The sequence below is a fragment of the Phyllobates terribilis genome, unplaced genomic scaffold, assembly GCF_046119375.1.
Source record: "Phyllobates terribilis strain yellow unplaced genomic scaffold, ASM4611937v1 Scaffold_235__1_contigs__length_3068650, whole genome shotgun sequence".
Lineage (NCBI taxonomy): Eukaryota > Metazoa > Chordata > Amphibia > Anura > Dendrobatidae > Phyllobates > Phyllobates terribilis.
This window is the reverse complement of record NW_027362995.1, coordinates 766,951-788,098: the sequence shown is the minus strand read 5'-3', so window position 1 is coordinate 788,098 and position 21,148 is coordinate 766,951. Positions and strand designations below refer to the sequence as shown.

The 21,148-nt window shown below is 44.0% G+C and overlaps 1 protein-coding gene across 2 annotated transcripts in view; it reads left to right on the top strand.

Moving 5' to 3' along the window:
• Window positions 1–8,567: 8,567 nt before the first annotated feature.
• The window catches only part of LOC141215253 (gastrula zinc finger protein XlCGF66.1-like), a 196,878-nt gene continuing 184,297 nt past the window's right edge, over window positions 8,568–21,148 (top strand). The window contains exons 1-4 of one of the 2 annotated variants that reach the window (XM_073665574.1): window positions 8,568–8,687; window positions 15,721–15,871; window positions 16,001–16,180; window positions 16,264–16,387. In XM_073665574.1, coding sequence (XP_073521675.1) covers window positions 15,794–15,871; window positions 16,001–16,180; window positions 16,264–16,387 — 382 coding nt within the window. In that variant the 5' untranslated portion in view covers window positions 8,568–8,687; window positions 15,721–15,793. The remainder of the gene's footprint in view (window positions 8,688–15,720; window positions 15,872–16,000; window positions 16,181–16,263; window positions 16,388–21,148) is intronic. The other variant, XM_073665573.1, reaches the window with a different exon arrangement.

The window sequence follows — 21,148 nt, the reverse complement described above, 5'->3', positions numbered from 1 at the left end:
ACATTTCCCAGTGAATGCATTTGTCTTTGTTGAAAGCAATGCAAAAGTGCAAAAATGCATCAAAAACGCAACGTGTGAACATAGCCCAAGGTGTGGAAGAGTATTTTTGTTTGTGGTTATTTATTTTGCTTTATATACAGTACAGACCAAAAGTTTGGACACACCTTCTCATTTAAAGATTTTTCTGTATTTTCATGACTTTGAAAATTGTACATTCATACTGAAGGCATCAAAACTATGAATTAACACATGTGGAATTATATACTTAACAAAAAAGTATGAAACAACTGAAAATATGTCTTATATTCTAGGTTCTTCAAAGTAGCCACCTTTTGCTTTGATGATTGCTTTGCACACTCTTGGCATTATTTTGATGAGCTTCAAGAGGTAGCTCACAAAGGAGGAGACCCGGTGTTTAGTGACGTCCAGGGGCGGACCTACCGCCCGTGCAGCCGGTTCATTGAACGGGGACCCCCGAGGGAGAGGGGGCCCCTCCAGCCTCCAGCAGGGCCGCCATCAGGGCATGACTGCCCTGACTCCAGCATGGGGCCCGGCCGGTCGGGGCCCCCTTGGAGCCCCCCTCTTGTGCGTCTCCTCATGGGGCCCCCCCGCAGTACCCCCCGCCGTCACATGACCGGAGATGTCCCTGCGCTCAGCACCACGCGCGCTCTCTCCGGACCTGTCACAGTGCAGAGCGGGAAGACGCGGGCAACGCTGGAGTCCGGAGCAGCGCCAGCAGCAGGTAAGAAGTGAGGTGAGTATTGGATTTTTTTAATTTTTTTCATGTATGGGGCATTATATTGTGGGGGGGTGTGTGACATCCTGCATGGGGCATTATATGGGGGAGAGGTGACATCCTGCATGGGGCATTATATGGGGGGGTGATATCCTGCATGGGGCATTATATGGGGGGGGTGACATCCTGCATGGGGCATTATATGGGGGGTGACATCCTGCATGGGGCATTATATGGGGGGCGAGGTGACATCCTGCATGGGGCATTACATAGGGGGAGAGGTGAAATCCTGCATGGGGCATTATATGGGGGGGGTGTGACATACTGCATGGGGCATTATAAGGGAGGGGGGTGTAACATCATGCATGGGGCATTATATGGGGGGGTGACATACTGCATGGGGCATTATATGGGGGAGGGGGGAATTGACATCCTGCATGGGGGCATTATATGGGGGCGGGGGGATGTGTGTGACATCCTGCATGGGGCATTTTAAGAGGGGAAGGGGGGAAGTGACATCCTGCATGGGGCATTATAAGAGGGGAAGGGGGGAAGTGACATCCTGCATGGGGCATTATAAGAGGGGAAGGGGGGAAGTGACATCCTGCATGGGGCATTATAAGGGAGGGGGGTGTGACATCCTGCATGGGGCATTATAAGAGGGGGAGGGGGGAAGTGACATCCTGCATGGGGCATTATATGGGGGTGGGGGGAATGTGACATCCTGCATGGGGCATTATAAGAGGGGAAGGGGGGAAGTGACATCCTGCATGGGGCATTATAAGAGGGGAAGGGGGGAAGTGACATCCTGCATGGGGCATTATAAGGGAGGGGGGTCTGACATCCTGCATGGGGCATTATAAGGGAGGGGGTGTGACATCCTGCATGGGGCATTATAAGGGAGGGGGTGTGACATCCTGCATGGTGCATTATAAGGAGGGGGAGGTGGGAATTGACAACCTGCATGGGGCATGGGGCATTATAAGGAGGGTGGGTGTGTGACATACTGCATGGGGCATTATAAGGAGGGGGGGTGTGACCTCCTGCATGGGGCATTATAAGGGAGGGGGTGGTCTGACATACTGCATGGGGCATTGAAAAGGGGTGAAGTGACATCCTGCAAGGGGCATTATATGGGGGGGAGAGGTGACATCCTGCATGGGGCATTTTATGGGGGGTAGAGGTGACATCCTGCATAGGGCATTAAAAGGGGGGTGTCATCCTGCATGGGGCATTATAAGGGGGGGAACAGCCTGCATGGAGCGTTACATGGGGGCCAATATTCTGTATGGAGCGTTATATGGGGGTCAGTATTCTGTATGGAGCGTTATATGGGGTCAGTATTCTGTATGGAGTGTTATATGGGGGTCAGTATTCTGTATGGAGCGTTATATGGGGGTCAGTATTCTGTATGGAGCATTTTATGGGGGCCAGTATTCTGTATGCAGTGTTATATGGGGACCAGTATCCTGTATGGAGCATTATATGGGGACCAGTATCCTGTATGGAGCATTATAAGGTGGTCAGTATCCTGTATGGAGCATTATATGGTGCCCATAATACTGTATGGAGGACTATACTGTCCGGTCTGCACTGTGCGCTGTGAGGATTCGCCGGTTTCTGAGCTATTGTAGAATTTACAATAGATATCGCTCGTGTAATGGGGCATTATAAGGGGGGAACAGCCTGCATGGAGCGTTATATGGGGGCCAATATTCTGTATGGAGCGTTATATGGGTCAGTATTCTGTATGGAGAGTCATATGGGGACAGTATTTTGTATGGAGCGTCATATGGGGGACAGTATTCTGTATGGAGCGTTATATGGGGGCCAGTATTCTGTATGCAGTGTTATATGGGGACCAGTATCCTGTATGGAGCATTATATGGGGACCAGTATCCTGTATGGAGCATTAGAAGGGGGTCAGTATCCTGTAAGGAGCATGATATGGTGCCCATAATACTGTATGGAGGACTATACTGTCCGGTCTGCACTGTGCGTTGTGAGGATTCGCCGGTTTCTGAGCTATTGTAGAATTTACAATAGATATCGCTTGTGTAATGGGGCATTATAAGGGGGGAACAGCCTGCATGGAGCGTTATATGGGGGCCAATATTCTGTATGCAGTGTTATATGGGGACCAGTATCCTCTATGGAGCGTTATATGGGGACCAGTATCCTGTATGGAGCATTATATGGGGACCAGTATCCTGTATGGAGCATTATATGGGGACCAGTATCCTGTATGGAGCATTATAAGGGGGTCAGTATCCTGTATGGAGCATGATATGGTGCCCATAATACTGTATGGAGGACTATACTGTCCGGTCTGCACTGTGCGTTGTGAGGATTCGCCGGTTTCTGAGCTATTGTAGAATTTACAATAGATATCGCTCATGTAATGTAGTAAGTGAAATCCTTGGCCTTGTACTATATATATATATTTCTCTGCGGTATCTGTGCATCATGAATCATGGTATGTGTTAAAGGGGCCCACTGAAACTCTGTTGCCCAGGGCCCACAAAACCTGGAGCCGGCCCTGGGGCTAAGTATAACAAGTTGTATTTTTTTTACATACAATTAATTAACTTGGAGTGGGGGGAATCAGAGATGCACGGGGGGATGAGAGATGCACGGGGGGGAGGCCCTTCATGCCCGCTATGAAGGGCGGGGGGGCCCCCCAAAAATTCTTGCACAGGGGCCAACTACAGTCTGTGTCCGCCCCTGGTGACGTCCATGGCTTCCAGACTTCAGGCCGTCAATGCTGCAAAGGATTCTCTACAAAGTATTAATGAGCATTTTATTTATGGTGAAGGTAATTTCTTCAATTACTTTTGAGCCCCTGAAATGAGAAGGATTTGTAGAAAAATGGTTGCAATTCCTAAACGCTTCACAGGATATTTTTGTTCAACCCCTTTAATTAAACCTGAAAGTCTCCACTTCATTTGCATCTAAGTTGTTTCATTTTACATAAAAAGCTGTCTGCAGAGCTGAAATCACGAAGATCCACTGACCAAATGTTTCTGGACCGAACTGTTTTCATATATTTACACTATATGGAGAAATATTGCATCTCTTTCCCTCAACCCCCAAAACAAAACCCAAAATGTTCTCCTGCCCGGGCTCCTAACTCCTAATCCCAAAATAGACAAGGACATTCGGAGTTGCCAATCCTCCCTCTTTTGTAGACTAGTGGAGACAAAGCATCTTCAGCCTCGGCTCTTTATTTCCTACAGACAACATGGGGGAAAACGAAACACTTTTTATAATCAGTTATTTTTTATCACATTTTTTTATAGGTAAATTACCATAAAATGCCCCCAATCCCTTTTTCTCCGTCTCCCAATGCATAATGCTGGGGTAAGATTATCTCTACAGAGACCCCTGTACAGGAATATTAGGGCTCCAGCGATATCACATCTATTATACAGAGAATAGCGCTATCTCCATAGCTCTGTACACAAGGACATAGAGATCAGACAAGGTCCTCATATTCAGGCAGCTTCTATTCTACTCCAACCCTCTTTATAAGAACAAGATCAGAGTCTCATTATACCGAGCAGAGAAGCTCCAGGGACAAAGACCCCGTCTGCTCCTAACACGCCGGGGGCCCGGAGTATCCAGCCACGGGGCCCGGATTCTCTCATTTGTGGCCCCAGCGTTTCTTGTAGAATAAATCCCTTTCTCATCCAGTCCTGTAGTAATGACTTTGTTATCAGGTTTTGTAGGAGGGTTCGTCTGACTCCATCTTATGTTATCAATATCTGTGTGAGAAACAGGAAACGTCCGAGCGCAGTTTTACCGAGTGTCCAGTGTCAGTTCTTCTACAGTCTGATAAAGAACCGCGGTGTCTCCCACCGAACCTGGGAGTATACAGAATACACACACGACTCCGTACACACACGGCTCTGTACACACACGCGGCTCCACCCCGTATGCCTCGTACATGCGTGGCTCCGCCCCGTACACGCGCGGCTCCGCCCCGTACGCCCCGTACACGCGCGGCTCCGCCCCGTACGCCCCGTACACGCGCGGCTCCGCCCCGTACGCCCCGTACACGCGCGGCTCCGCCCCAAAGGCGCGCGGCTCCACCCCGTACGCCCTGTACATGCGTGGCTCCACCCCGTACGCCTCGTACACGCACGGCTCCACCCTGTACGACTCGTAAACGCGCGACTCCGCCCCGTACACGCACGGCTCCGCTCCGTACACCTCATACACGCGCGGCTCCACTCCGTACACCTCGTACACGTGCGACTCCGCTCCGTACACCTCGCACACATGCGGCTCCGCTCCGTACACCTCGTACACATGTAAGGTGCCCCAGCGAGGTAGTCGTGGGCGAGCTGTAGCCCCCTCTCGCTCTGGCACCCTACAGACAATTCGTGTCCTCCCTCTGATGTGTGGCTGTGTATGTGGTGCTCTCCACTTACTTCAAACCATCCGATCGCGGCTGTCTCCAGGCATTTCTCTTCTGGGACCAGGGCAGCAATAAATTCAGAGGACACGAGATTCTTAACCATAACTTGGATTTTACTTGGGGAAGAGGAATATGTACAGTATTTACAGGCAGATATAATGGATAAGGCCCGACAGGTTATTATCTCTCTCACAGACGCTGGCAACATCTTCAGCCCTGGTTCCCTCTTTAAGTGAAGCATCTTTGAGACTCTAATCTCTGGCCCAAGAGACTCTTCTGCAATACCAGCAGTGTTCTAGATCCAATATCTCCCCCACGTCTTAGCCTGGAGTCCTATTTATCTTCCTCTGCTTCCTGCAGACTAGAAGTGCCCCGGATCCTCACTACCTCTGTTGAGTTTCTCCGGCCGGCTAACAGGACTCTTGCGTAGGGAGACTTTTGCACTATTGATTCCACTGTCTGAGGGTATGGAGCTCCCGTCTACCCTAGCAGCCACCATATATTCAGGCTGCCCGTACGGTTCACTGTCCTATCTCTTACTGAATATATCTTCCTGCTTCTGGAAACTAAGCAGGGATTTTCCTAAAGTGCCCACCCTCTGTGAGCTGTCATCACTCAGCATTAACCCCATCACTGTCTGTAACACTGCTAGCAGACTCAACCCAACATCTGCACCCAGGACAGTGGCATCTTGTGGCTGATTACAGGTACTGCAGCCCACAAGGAATTATGCCAAGAACAAGCTCTACAACACTCAAGGCTTGATCAGGGCACTAAGTTCCCCCTCTACTCTACTGACTGGTCCACTGAAGCTAACCCCTTAGCTTGGCCTACCAACAGTTCAGAGAGGTCTAACTACAGGAAAGCTTCTTTTAACTACCCCAGTGCCAAGGGAAGGCTACATCCTTCCCCACTATTACACACACACGGCTTTGCTCCGTACACCTCGTACATACACTGCTCCGCTCCGTACACCTCGTACACACGCGGCTCCGCTACATCCACACTGTAAATCCCTCCTGATCCCTCACATAAACTTCAGCTCATCCAGCACCATGACAACCAGCACAGCAGAGTCCTGCATCCACTGAGGCCCCTGATCATGTGACCCCTGACTCCTCCCCTCCTGTGACCTCATCACAGGTCCTGTGCACACATAACAGCCATATATGTGGCGGCGGCTCTGCAGGTGGAGGTATGTGGAGACCCCCATTACTGGGCGCAGGGGGCATTAACCCCTTCAGCACGGCGACTCTTTTGTGGTCTCTGTGTGGTGTGAACAGTGAGGTAACAGCTGTGGACAGAATGCAGCTTAGCTGGTTCCCGTCCACATTAGATCCATTCAGACGACTGCAGGATGAAGCACAGAAGCCCAGAGAAGTCCTCACACAACGCCATTATTCCTCTCCTAGTTCCAGCACAGTAATGTAGCGTGCTTGGCCAATGTAGCGTGCTTGGCAATGCTCAGTACTTGTTGGAGTATCGCGGGTGCTCGAGTCTCCACCCAGCATGCTTTGCGGCTGTTGGTCAATAAACATGCAGGGATTGCCTGGCGTACACAGTAATGCTGTAGCCATGTTGTGACTGGACAGCCACATCGTGTCATTGGGTTTATGTAAGACCCGGTGATGCGATGCTCGGCACACTGTCCTCAGGAAGCAGTTCAGGAAGAGTTATAGGAGGGAGAGCTTACATTAATGTCTGCCTCCCCCCCCCTAAATATTATAAAGTTGCACCCACTAGTGCCTTCCATGTGGCACTAAAGGGCGTATTTAATCTTTTTAAAACATATTAAATAATTAATTCAAAAAAATGATGTGGGGTCCCCCCTATTTTTGATAATTAGCCAAGGTACATCACACAGCTGGAGGCTGATATTATCTGGCTGGGAAGGTCCATGGATATTGGCCCCTTCCCAGCATAAAAATACCAGCCGGCAGCCGCCCCAGACTTGGCACATCACAATAGATGTGCCCACTCTGGCACTTTGCCTGGCTCTTCCCAATTGCCCTGATGCATTAGCAAACGGGGTAATATAATTTGGGGTTGATGTCAGCAGTGTATTGTAAACTGACATCAAGCTTAGGGGTTAGCGTTGGAAAGGCTTCTATTAGACACCCCATTATTAACCCAGTAAGTTAAAAGAAAAAAAATACACACATAAATTTTATTTAAAAAAAAAAAAAACTCCCTCACTCCAAATTCACCAATTAATTTTAACAAATTTTAATCTACTAATTAAAAAAAAAAGAAGCCATGCTGGTCCGAAGAAGTCCAAGCATTCTAAAGTAGGCCACAAATAGCAACCTGAAAAACCTAAAAAGAGAGAATTAAATTAATTCAGACAAGAGACAGTCCCTCATTTACCAATTTATTAGCCCGCAGCTCTGACGTAGTCCATTTATTTCCTAAGACGTGCACAAATTCTGTAGTACACCCTAAGGAGCCTTGTTCTGAGAAAGAAGCTTCATAGGTCATTCTCGGTTAGGCTGCCACCTGGGGGTCAGAGATGCGTCCAGGCGTCTTCTCCATGCTGTTCCTGTCCATTTGAGCGCTGTTTCCATCCAGTTCAGCAATTTTCCTGCCCCCGAGCCCTCCTGGGAGGAACTTCTGGAAAAATGGCTGAGTTTCTCATTGACTTTCATTATACTTGGTACTTGAGTCAAGCCTGTCAAACATCTGACCTACTGGATTCAAGTAACGAGCGCTCAAGCATTTTATTAGATGCAATTGATGACACTTCAGGGAATTTGCATGAATATATGGCAAATACCTGCTGCATATTCTGCTTTCAGGACCTCCTGTAAGTCCTATTAAACAATCCAGGAGAAAACAATGTCAAATCTGTGACGTGCGATCCATCAGCTGTCAAATGTCAGAACCAATACACATACATTACATATAAATATTAAATGACACAAGAAAAAAGGGAAAGAAACAAACAACCACCGCACATCCATTAACTTACACGATTATAACCCATTAATACTAGAAATATATTTCACAGGGGATATCGCAGCCGATTCCCACAAGAATAATCCTGGGAACACAGAATTAGATGATTATTTCTCAGCAGTTTCTATAGGACATAATACATTCCTGATTCCGGAGAGTAAGATAAATACTTCAGAAAACAGAGGAATAAAGTTCAGAGAAGAAGCTTCATAGAAAGACAATGAAGTTACAGACGTCATTTAACCCTCTGAGAGAAAGTGATTCCAGGGAGTAAATCCAGAACATGTCTCAGTAGAAGTTTACAGCGTTATGATTGTGAATCTGCTGCGGTCGTCTCTTCTAACACCGACCATCGGAGATCAGAACTTTTATCACCATCTCCGAGACATGTCTGGCCACGGTGGTCTCACCAAACGTCTGCTCTTCTTCATTCTTTTTCTTGCAGTGGAAGCAGTGGATTTCATCCTAGACTCATAGAGCCGAGTAGAGGAGCGATGTTCCTTCAGTCTGATTGTAACTGATCATGACGCTTGTCCAACGTCCATTTTACCGAGTAAATCACCAGAATTGTAGCAGGTGAAGTAAACAGCAATATCCACTGGTGTCCCTTCACCCCAAAGCCTGTTTTCACCTTCTTGACCAGGTCAATTTTTTTAATTCTGATCAGTGGCAATTTATGAGGTAATAACTCTGGAATGCTTCAACGGATCCCCCTGATTCTGAAACTGTTTTTTCATTATATATTTTACTTTATGATAGTGGTAATTTTTCTTTGATATGACTTGCGTTTATTTGTGAAATTGGTGAAAATGTAGCAATTTTCAAACTTTTAATATGTATGCCCTTAACCCCTTCCTGACATGCGCCATATACATACTTCTCTGCGGGAATTGCGTTCCCGCAAAGAGCAGTATATGTTCGGCGCAGTGATTGTGTGGGCTCACTCTGGGCGCCACCGCAATCGCATGCATGTGTCAGCTCTGTGTGAGAGCTGACAACCCGCAGCACCACTAATGATCGGTGCTAGCACCGATCGCGGGCGTTTAACCCCTGTGATGACGCTGTCAATAGTGACAGCGACATCGCAGGGCATCGCAGACTAAGTGGGCTCCCTCTGTGATTCCATCTGCACAACTCGATGCGTTTGTGAAAGGGGTCACTTATGGGGGCTCGGCTATTCTGGTACCTCAGGTGCTCTACCAATGTGACACCCTCAAACCAGTCCAAATATGGCATTTCTGCCCTTCTGAGATTTGCACTATGCCTCAGAAGTAGTTTTCAACCACATATGGAATATCTGTGTACTCAGGAGAAATTGAGCAACAAATTTTGGGGTCCATTTTCTCCTGTTACCCTTGTGAAAATGTAAAATTTGGGACTAAAAAATATTCTTGTGGGAAAAATGTGATTTTTTTTTTTTTTTTCTGTGAAGCACCTGGTGTTTCAAGGTGCTCTCCACACATCTAGATAAGTCAGGGAACTTATCTAGATGTGTGGTGAGCGCCTTGAACCCCCAGGTGCTTTACAGAAGTATATAACATTGAGCCATGAAAATAAATAAATCACATTTTTCCACACAAATTTTTTTTTTAGCTTTGCATTTTCACTAAAGTAACAGAAGAATTTGCATCATACAATATGTTGTGCAATTTCTCCTGAGTTTTTTGTTAGGAAGTTATAAGGGTTAAAAGTTGACCCGCGATTTCTCACTTTAAAACAAAATTTACAAAACCATTTTTTTAGGGTCCACATCACATTTGAAGTGACTTTGAGGGATCTGTATGACAGAAAATACCCAAAAGTGACACCATTCTAAAAACTGCACCCCTCAAGGTGTTCCAAACCACATTCAAGAAATGTATTAACCCTTGAGGTTTCTTCATGGGAATTAATGGAATGTGGAAGGAAAACATAACCATTTAGCTTTTTTTTCACACAAATTTTTATTTAGACCCATTTTTTTTTTACTTTCAGAAGGGTAACTGGAGAAAATGGACCCCAATTTTTTTTTGTGCAATTTCTCCTGAGTAAGCTGATATCCCATATGTGGGAGAATACCACTGTTTGGGCACGGAAAGGAAGGAGCGACATTTCACTTTTTGAATGTAGAATTTGCTTGAATAATTAGCGGACATCATGTCGTGTTTGGAAAGCCCCTGATGTGCCTAAACAGTGGAAATCCCCACAAATGGCACCATTCTGGAAACTAGACCTCTCATGGAACTTGTATAGATGTGTGGTAAGCAACTTGAATCCTCAGGTGCTTCACAGATGTCAGCCATGAAGATAAAAAAATACATTTTTCCCACAAAAATATTTTTTAGCCACAAATTTTGCATTTTCACAAGGGTAACAGGAGAAATTGAACCATAAAATTTGTTGTGCAATTTCTCCTGAGTACACATATACCAAATATGTGGAGGAAACTACTGTTTGGGCACATGGCAGAGCTTGGAAGAGAAGGAGTGGCATTTGACTTTTTGAATGCAAAATTTGCTGAAATAATTAGCGGACGCCATGTCGTGTTTGGAGAGCCCCTGATGTGCTTAAACAGTGGAAACCCCCCACAAGTGACACCATTTTGGAAATTGCATGTCACATGCAGCATTGACTGAATGTCTGGGTAGAGAGACTGATACCCTCTCCAGGTCCACTAATGAACCCTGGTGACTACCAGGGAGAAATGCGTTGACACATCACATGACATAAGGGACCACCAATGATAAGTGTTATTCCCTATTTATTTATACTATATCAGACTGTTGATGCATCTGGGACATGATATAAGGTACTATTTATGATAAGTGCTAGTCCCTGTGTATCTTCTATTTATCTACATGATATCAGACTGCTGAACGCACTTAGGGCTTGTTATTCCTTTTGCTTACGTGTGTAAGGCTAGGTGCCCACGATGCTGAAATGCTGCATATTTTTTCCGCTTCTCACTGGCAGGAAAAACGCATGCAGTTTTAAAATGCGTTTTTCCCGCCAGGTAGAAGTGTTTGTCAAGCGTTTTTGCATGCATTTCTGCATGCGGGTTATCAAGCGCTTTTCCAAGCGATTTTAGCATCACTTGGAAAAGTGCTTGACAACTTGGTCACACTATATAAATCTATGCAACCGGCATGGATTTATATAGTGTGACCAAGTAATAGTTAAAAAAAAGGATAAGAATGGTAAAAAATAAAAAATAAAGATTATATTTACCTTCTGATGTCCTCCCGGTGTTTTCTCCGCTGCGTCTGGAGTCTTGGGCGGCTTGCGGTGGTGTGAAAGACCTGCAGTGACGTCATTGAGTCATGTAACAGGTCACATGACTCAATAACGTCATGGCAGGTCCTTCACAACATCGCGACCCATACAGCAGACCAGATGGAGGGGAGAAAACACCAGGCGACATCGAAAGGGAAGTATAATTTTATTTTTTTTTTTTAATTCTTTTTTTAACAGGTTCTATGGTACCCAGGTCTAGATGAGAGTCTCCTCTTCTCCAGACTTGAGTACCATCCGCACATTGAACCGTATGATATCCGCATGTACAGATGCAGTGATGCGAATGTCACGCGGTCCAATGCAAGTCAATGGCGGCGATTACGCTGCGTGTCCGCAAAATTAATGGACATGCTGCGTATTTTTCCGCAATGATAATCCACAGCGGAAATTTCCGCAGCATGTGCACAGCACATGTGGATTATCATTGGGGACCATGGAGCACGTATTACCAAGCGTTTTTTAAGCGTTTTCGCTGCGGAAATTCCGCGGCAAAAACGCTTGAAAAACGCATAGTGGGCACACAGCCTAACAGCCCTTATAACATTCTTGCTCTGATGACTCAGAACGACTTGAAGCAATGTTGCATATGTGGTACCAGTTTGTGGGCATTGCCTCTGGGAATTTGTTTGATACATAGCAGAGTCAGCTAGACCAGCTGTTGTTATTAACTATATGCTGGAATATGACACTTGATTATTGTATTTTACATATGAATATACCAATCCAACTATTTTGAGACAAATTTTGCCTTCTAAAACTTCCCAGTGCCGTTATCTTTGCTACAACATACAGACTTGTTTTTTTAAGTGAATATTTGCAATGAATTGTCTGCTTCTTAATCTTTACGTTCACTTTCTTCTATCTTTTTTCACAATTGTGGTTTCTTACTTATGAAGATAGTGATTTTCTAGGGACATCAGGGACACCTATGTGGAGCAGGGGTGCCACGGAACAAAAATTAGAGTGCCAACCTCCGCTGTCAGTAAGGGAGAAAAATTAGGGAAAAAATAGGGACAGGAATAGCCCGTAATCTCTCCTGGCAGGTTTGTGATTTACCACTGTTATTACTTGTGTATGGGTTGTTGATGTGGGGATTGTTGAGTCCTTTTTAGAATATTTAATTAAAAGTTACATTTTAGGGGTCTAATATCTTTTTTTGTTTTTTTTGTGCATAATTAGGACTACATTTTTTGTATAGGTGTTTAACGGAAACTAGATGCCTCAGGGAATTTATCTAGATGTGTAGTAAGCACCTTGAAGCCCCAGGTGCTTCACAGAAGTTCAGAACGTTGAGCTGTAAAAAAAAAAAAAAGAAAATCACATTTCTCCAGCAAAAATGGTTTTTTTAGACACAAATTTTGCATTTTCACAAGGGTAACAAGTGAAAATGGACCCCAAAATTTGTTGTGCAATTTCTCCTGAGTACGCAGATGCCCCATATGTGGGTGAAAACTACTGTTTGGGTGCACTGCAGGGCTCAGGAAGGAGTGACGTTTTGGAGTGCAGATTTTGATGGAATGGTCTACAGGTGTCATGTCGCTTTTGGAAAGCCCCTGATGTGCCTAAACAGTGGAAAAAAACAACAAGTGACCCCATTTGGAAACTAGACCCCTCAAGGAATTTATCTAGATGTGTGGTGAGCACCTTGAACCCACAGGTGCTTCACAGAATTTTACCACGTTGATCTGTGAAAAAGAAAAAAAAAATTTCCACAAAAATGTTGTTTTAGCCCCAAATCTTTTTTATTTTCACAAAGATAGCAGAAGAAAAAGGACCCCAAAAATTTATTGTGAAATTTCTCCTGAGTACGCCGACACCCCATATGCGGTCGAAAACTATTTTTGATGCACAGGGGAAAGCTCAGAAGGGAAGAAGCACCATACTGGAGTTCAGATTTGGCTGGACTGGTTTGAGGGTGCCATGTCACTGGTATAACCCCTGAGGTGCCAGATCAGCAGAACCCCCCCATACGTGACCCCATTTTACAAACTACACCTCTCAATGAATACATCTAAAGATGCAGTGATCATATTGACACCACAGGTGTGTCACAGCATTTATACCATTAGGCAGTAAAGAAAAAATAATTTAACTTTTTACCACCAAAATTTTGTTTTAGCCCCAGATTTTACAATTTCACACTGGTAAATGGGTAAAAATGTCACCAAAATGTATCTTACAGTTTCGGCAGAATGTAGAAATACCCCATATGTGGCTGTACAGTACTGCTTAGCCACACGGTGAGACTTGGGAGGGACGGAGCGCTATTTGCCTCCTGGAGTGCATATTTTCTTAGAATAGTTTGCAGACTCCATATACAGAGCCTCTAAGTGCTAGAAGAGCATAATTCCCCTTCAAATTACCCCATTTTAGAATTTATACCCCTTTGGGAACTTATCTACAGGTGTAATGATGATTTTGACTCCATGGGTGTTTTCCAGAAACAAGCAGCAGTGGATGTTGCTGAGTGAAAATTGCACACTGCCGTTGTAGTGACTATTACCTTGCAGTGACCAGTACGTTATGTCCAGCTCATGCTTCTGGAGACATGCACCTGTAAGTTAGGCTGACCCGCATTGCTACAGAAATGCCTAACATGTGGACTCTAAATGTGGTTTAGACACACTGGAGTTCAGAAAGGATGAGGACATTTTTGCATTTGTATTTGGGAACTTTGAATTCCCTGGATTTCTTTTGGAGGGGTGAGGAGCCATGGTGCTTTTCCAGAGACTTTTTGCTATTATTAACGTTGAAGCCCCTATATTTCTAATAACAATGACGGATCTGAGTGGAAACCCCAGTGTATGTGCTCAGCACAGAGCATAGGATAAATGTGAACTGCTTTTTTTTGTTGCAAAAATTAGTTATTGTATTGCCATATTCTGAGAGCTATAATTCTTTTGAGAGCTATAATTTCTCCATATTTCAGCCGACAGCGTCATTTGAGGGCTTGTTTTTTATGGGGCGAGTTGACATTTGTGTTGGTACCATTTTTAGGCACATGACCCTCTTTGATTGCTTTCTAGATAGAATGAACAAAAACCAGCAATTCAGGAATTGTTTTTTTGTTTTTTTTATGCCGTTTTGCGTGTAGTAAGATAGATAAGGCAGCTGTATTCATGCGGTCATTACGATTACAGCGATACCACCTTATATCTTTTTTTTATGTTTTGGCTCTTTTACACAATAAAAACTATTTTATATAAAAAATAATTATTTTTGCATTGCTTTATTCTGAGAGTTGTAACTTTTTTATTTTTCCGCTGATGAAGCTGTATGGAATCTTGTTTTTTTGCGGGATAAGATGACCTTTTCAGTGGTACCATTTTTATTTTACATCTTTATTATTGCGTTTTATTGAACTTTTTGCTCGACAATATGATGAAGCATAGCTTTTTGCCTTGTTTTTTATTTATTTATTTTTATAGTGTTCACTGAAGGGATTAACTGGTTGGACAGTTTTATAAGATGGGTCGTTCCAGACGCGCCAAAACCAAATAAGTGTATATATTTTTTTATTTTTTTTACATAAATAAATGTATTTATTGGATTAATATTTTTTCTTTTTTTTGTTCGTTGTTTTGTGATTTCTTTTTCTATTTTTATAATTTTTATTAACTTTTTTTTCTACATTGTTCCAGGATGGGGAATCAATTTCAAAGTGACAGATTGCTGATCTAATAGTCTGCAATGGATCTGCACTACAGAGCATTAGATTAGCATCTGACAGGTGCTGAGAGGCCACTTTCCCTGAAGACCCTAAAGGATCCCACGGCCATCTTGTGACGGGTGTCATCATGGAGACCATCAGCACAACATGATCGCATCGCATTGTGCTGATGGAAGCACAGAGGGAGCCCACTCCATTTGCAATGCCCTGCAATGTCACTGTCACTATGGACAGTAGCATCACAGGGGTTAAATGCCCGCGGTTGGTGCTAGCATCAATCGTAGGCATTGCTGCGTGGTGTCAGCTCTCACATAGAGCTGACACCCGCATGTGATCGCGGCGGCGCACAGCGTGAGCCTGTGTGATCACTGTGCCGTATATATACTGCTCTTTGTGGGAATGCAGCTCCCGCAGAGCAGTATATATACGGCGCATGTCGGGAAGGGGTTAATAATCCTCAAACAATTCGGGCATGACAAACACTGAAAAATGCATGAAGGAGATGTCTTAGTCAGCAATTCAACTTTTGTTCCAGTCCATACAAGAGTTGAGAATACAACATCTACACGTTCTATCACCTGATATATTTCCCTTATTGTCTCCAGTAATTGTATTATTACACAGGATTTTTATGATGTTACATCGGCTCATCATCTTCTCATTCAGGTCTCTACAATATCGGATCCCCTCAGTGGACATCGTCTATCTAAAGAGAATTTTCTAGATTTACCCATCAAAAATGGATATGGACAGAGACAAGATGGCAGAGAAGATAATACACCTCACCCTAGAGATCCTCTTCCGGCTTACTGGAGAGGTGAGAGGTTCTGATGACGTCACATTACATCATTCTTATCTATGGGAATAACAGATGGACAGAACTGGAGAGGTGAGGACTCTGGAAATGTCTGCAGTGAGATTTATGAATGTGTCTCTCCATAACCAGGATTACACAGTAGTGAAGAAGACCTCTAGTGAGCACTGTCAGGACCCTGTGTCTGAGGGATGGGGAAGAACCCTGAGCCCAATCACAGGGCCCCCACCTCACCCCCTGATATATGAGGACATCAATGACCAGAAGATCCTAGAACTCACCTACAAGATGATTGAGCTGCTGACTGGAGAGGTGACACTGCTGGGAATGCTGGGACATTATACAGTAACGCTATGAAGGGATCGGGGGGATGACGGTATCATTGTATGTGTCAGGTTTCTTTAAGGTGTCAGAATGTCGCTGTCTATTTCTCCATGGAGGAGTGGGAGTATTTAGAAGGACACAAAGATGTGTACAAGGACGTCATGATGGAGGTTCTCCAGCCCCTCACATCACCAGGTAATAGACCGGACTAAATACACACGGCCTATAATTATCTGTATGTAAAGAATGAATTTCGTCCCTGTATGTGTTTCCTCCAGATCTATCCAGTAAGAGGAGAACACCAGAGAGATGTCCCCGTCCTCTTCTTCCACAGGACTGTAAACAAGAAGATCCCAATGTTCCTCAGGATCATCAGGTAGATGGAGAGCAGGTGTCATGAGATCTCCCCTATGATGTGTAGACGGCTGTGAAGGTCTTGTGTTCAGTCTTGTTTTATCCACCAGTATTATATGTTTTATACTTGTGTAATGAGAACGGTGGAGTTGGCAGGATTAGAGCCGATCATACATGTGACTTCTCCATCTGTCTGTGACTTTTATAATATTTGTTTCAGGGTGAAGATCTGACCCATATTAATACTACAGAGACATATGTGAGGGGTGATGAGCGGTGTAAAGAGGAGATTCCTACATATGACTACACAGGTGAGTAGTGACCACTAGATGCAGAGAAGTCACAGATTCTTCTCAGTCACCGGCTGTGGCTGCTTTATCAGTGATGTAGTCCGTCTGTATCACAATCATGTGATCACAATTTTGCCGCTAGACCACAACATTCTCCACCACCTAAAACTGTTTAAATGACTTAAGTCATTGAAAGCCCTTTTCTATAGAACTTAAAACCAGGAAGATCCACCTACCCCCTGGGATTAGGAGACGCTGACCGTTACCTGCCCAGATCTGTAAACTACAAAGCCAAATGACAGCGTACGTAGAATGTGCTGACAAGTTAAAAAATCACTTGAAGAAAAATATTATGATGGGCCTGTGAGAGAAAGCGGAGGGTAATGATGCTGGTCCTTCCTAGATCCCTGATATCTTATTGGATGAATCTACCTTCTCTCCCTTCTGTGCTGCTGAATGCGCTCATATGGTCCCTACAAGACCAGGTCCAGTCTTTCTGGCCAAACGTCACTTTTATGATCGACAACATTAAATGTGCAGTGAGGGCCAAGTGTGAATTTCTGTACAATAACACAATAATATTCTGACTTTTCAATTTATTTTGAAACCGACTAAGTTCAAACAGGATGGCGATAAACTATACAAAAAACATTACACCTATGCCATGATATACAGTGGGTATGGAAAGTATTCAGACCTCTTTAAATTTTTCACTCTTTGTTTCATTGCAGCCATTTTGTAAATTCTAAAAAGTTCATTTTTTTCTCATTAAAGTACACTCTGCACCCCATCTTGACTGAAAATAAACAGAAATGTAGAATTTTTTGCAAATTTATTGAAAAAGAAAAACTGAAATATCACATGGTCATAAGTATTCAGACCCTTTGCTCAGACACTCATATTTAAGTCACATGCTGACCATTTCCTTGTGATCCTTCTTAAGATGGTTCTACTCCTTCATTGGAGTCCAGCTGTGTTTAATTAAACTGATAGGACTTGATTTGGAAAGGCACACACCTGTCTATATAAGACCTCACAGCTCACAGTGTATGTCAGACCAAATGAGATTCATGAGCTCAAAGGAACTGCCCAAGGAGCCCAGAGACAGAATTGTGGCAAGGCACAGATCTGGCCAATGTTACAAAAGAATTTCTACATTACTTAAGGTTCCTAAGAGCACAGTGGCCTCTATAATCCTTAAATGGAAGAAGTTTGGGACCACCTGAAGTCTTTCTAGACCTGGCCGTCCAGCCAAACTGAGCAATCGTTGGAGAAGAGCCTTGGTGAGAGAGGTAAAGAAGAACCCCAAGATCACTGTGGCTGAGCTCCAGAGATGCAGTAGGGAGATGCGAGAAAGTTCCACAAAGTCAACTATCACTGCAGTCCTCCACCAGTCGGGCCTTTATGGCAAAGTGGCCCGACGGAAGCCTCTCCTCAGTGCAAGACATATGAAAGCCCAAATAGAGTTTGCTCAAAAACACGTGAAGGACTCCCAGACTATGATAAATAAGATTCTCTGGTCTGATGAGATGAAGCTAGAACTTTTTGGTGATAATTCTAAGCTGTATATGTGGAGAAAACCAGGCCCTGCTCATCACCTGCCCAATACAATCCCAACAGTGAATCATGGTGGTGGCAGCATCATGTTATGGGGGTGTTTTTCAGCTGCAGGGACAGGACGACTGGTTGCAATTGAAGGAAACATGAATGCGGCTAAGTACAGAGATATCCTGGATGAAAACCTCTTCTACAGTGCACTAGTCCTCAGACTTGGCTGAAGGTTCACCTTCCAACAAGACAATGACCCTAAGCACACAGCTAAAATAACAAAGGAGTGGCTTCAGAACAACTCTGTGACCATTCTTGACTGTTCCAGCCAGAGCCCTGACCTAAACCCAATTGAGCATCTCTGGAGAGACCTGAAAATGGATGTCCACCAACGTTCATCATCCAACCTGACAGAACTGGAGAGGATCCCCAAATCCAGGTGTGAAAAACTTGTAGCATCATTCCCACGAGGACTCATGGCTGTACTAGCTCTAAAGGGTGCTTCTACTCAATACTGAGCAAAGGGTCTGAATACTTATTATGACCATGTGATATTTCAGTTTTTCTTTTTTAATAAATTTGCAAAAATTTCTACATTTCTGTTTTTTTTTCAGTCAAGATGGGGTGCAGAGTGGACTTCAATGAGAAAAAAAATGAACTTTTTAGAATTTATCAAATGGCTGCAATGAAACAAAGAGTGAAAATTTTAAAAGGGTCTGAATACTTTCCGTACCCACTGTATCTCTAAGCTAAATTTAAGACACCTCAGCTCTGCACTATTATAAAAAGTTCTCTTTGAACGTCTAATATTTCTTCTTGAAACTCATCTAATAGAAAATATTGTCCCTTACGATAGTTTAGATTGCCAAGTGCCACCGAGCCCCATACTCTAATTACCCCAGAGAGGTTTCACCACTAGTTACTCATTTATTACTGATGAAGGCTGTTGAGTTTGATCATTTCAGTAGATGTGTTATTGTCTATACTCAGTTTTTTACTTCAGTAGTTACTGCCCAAAATACTGATTTAACCCCTTCCTCTTGCCAGTTTTGTGTTCCTATCTGGGCCCATTTTTCAGATCTGATGTTTGTCCCTTCATTTTATGATAACTTTCGAATTCTTCACAAAAGATAATAAGAAACAAATGGAGGTTACAAATTATTTTCCAACTTCTCTTGAATCGGACAATACCCTATATATGGTTGTACACTACTATCTGGGCACATGGCAGGTTAAGACGGGAAGGAGCAACATTTAGCTATTTGAATGTAGATTTTGCTGGAATAGTTTGTAGACACAATGTAGTGGGGACGCTGTTCATGGTCACCTGGCAGCTCAAAACATGTCTACCACGAACAGGCTTGGCGCTATCTTCTCCGTTTTCCAGATCCCTGGGATCTGTCATCAGCCTTTAACACCTTCTCGACCTTGAACGTACCCATACATCCAGGTCGGTAAGTAGTTACTGACCTTGAACGTATGAATACGTCCAGGCGACTTTACGAGCTCAGAAGCTGTGCGCGCATGATCGCCGCCTGGTGTCAGCTTAGGGCACCGCTCCCGGCACTTTAACTCCCTAAATGCTGCGATGGACATCGATCGCAGCATTTAGAAGGCAGGCAGAGGAAGGGAGCCCCCTCTGCACTCTGATCTGCGCCCACGCTACATTGCCATGGTGAATCTATGTCGTCATGACAACACTCCGGTCACCAGAACTAGCAAACTTGTTACACCATGCTCAGAGCAAGTTTGTCTATCAGTGCAGCGCTGACAGTTTGTAAAGCTTAGCAATGCTCCTGCATCAAAAAGTGAAATAAATGTGGTATCGCTGTTCAAAAACTCAAATGACAGTCCTTCACTTCCAAGCCCTGCCTTACTCCCAAACAGTAATTTTTGTCCACATATTGGACATCGGCGTACTCAGAAGAAATTGCACAACCAATTGCGTGGTGCAATTTTTCCTGTTACCCTTGTAAAAATGCAAACTTTGGGGCTGAAAGACATTTTTTGTGGGAAAATTGTGATTTTCTATATTTTCACAGCCTAACATTATAAACTTCTGTGAAGAACCTGGGGGTTCAAGATGTTCACCACACATCTAGATAAGTTTCCAGAGGGCTCTAGGTTCCAGAATAGTGTCACTTGTGGGGTGTTTCCATTGTTTAGGCACACCAGGGGTTCTACAAATGTGACATGGCATCACAAATTATTTCAGCAAATTTTACATTCAAAAAGTCAAATGACGCTCCTTCCCTTCTGAGCCCAGCCACGCCCAAACTGTGGGAAATATGGGAAATTTTATTTATTAACTATAATTTAAGGGCATAAAAATGAAAACTTTGAAAATTGCAACATTTTCAAAATTTACGCCAAATTTCCATTTTTTTAACAAATAAACGAAAGTCATATTGAAGAAATTTTACCACATAAAGTGACACTTGTCAGAATTGTAAAATTTGGCCCAGTAATGAAGGTGAAAACAGGCTTGGGTTGTAAATTAAAGGCGTTAACACCTATACATGGATCTGGACTGACACAGAGACCCACATGTTACACGCACGCCACTAGGTTCAGATAGCATTTAATAACATTTAATAAGAAGCCGCACAGCCAGTGCAAGTTAAGTCTTATGAGCAACAGGCGCCAGTGACAAACTGTCCAGTATCCTTAGCAGCACAGCAGTTCACAGTCTTCCCAGTAGTACAGGACAGCACAGTTCTAATGCGAAGGCACATTAATGAACACATCATTCTTAACATCACAG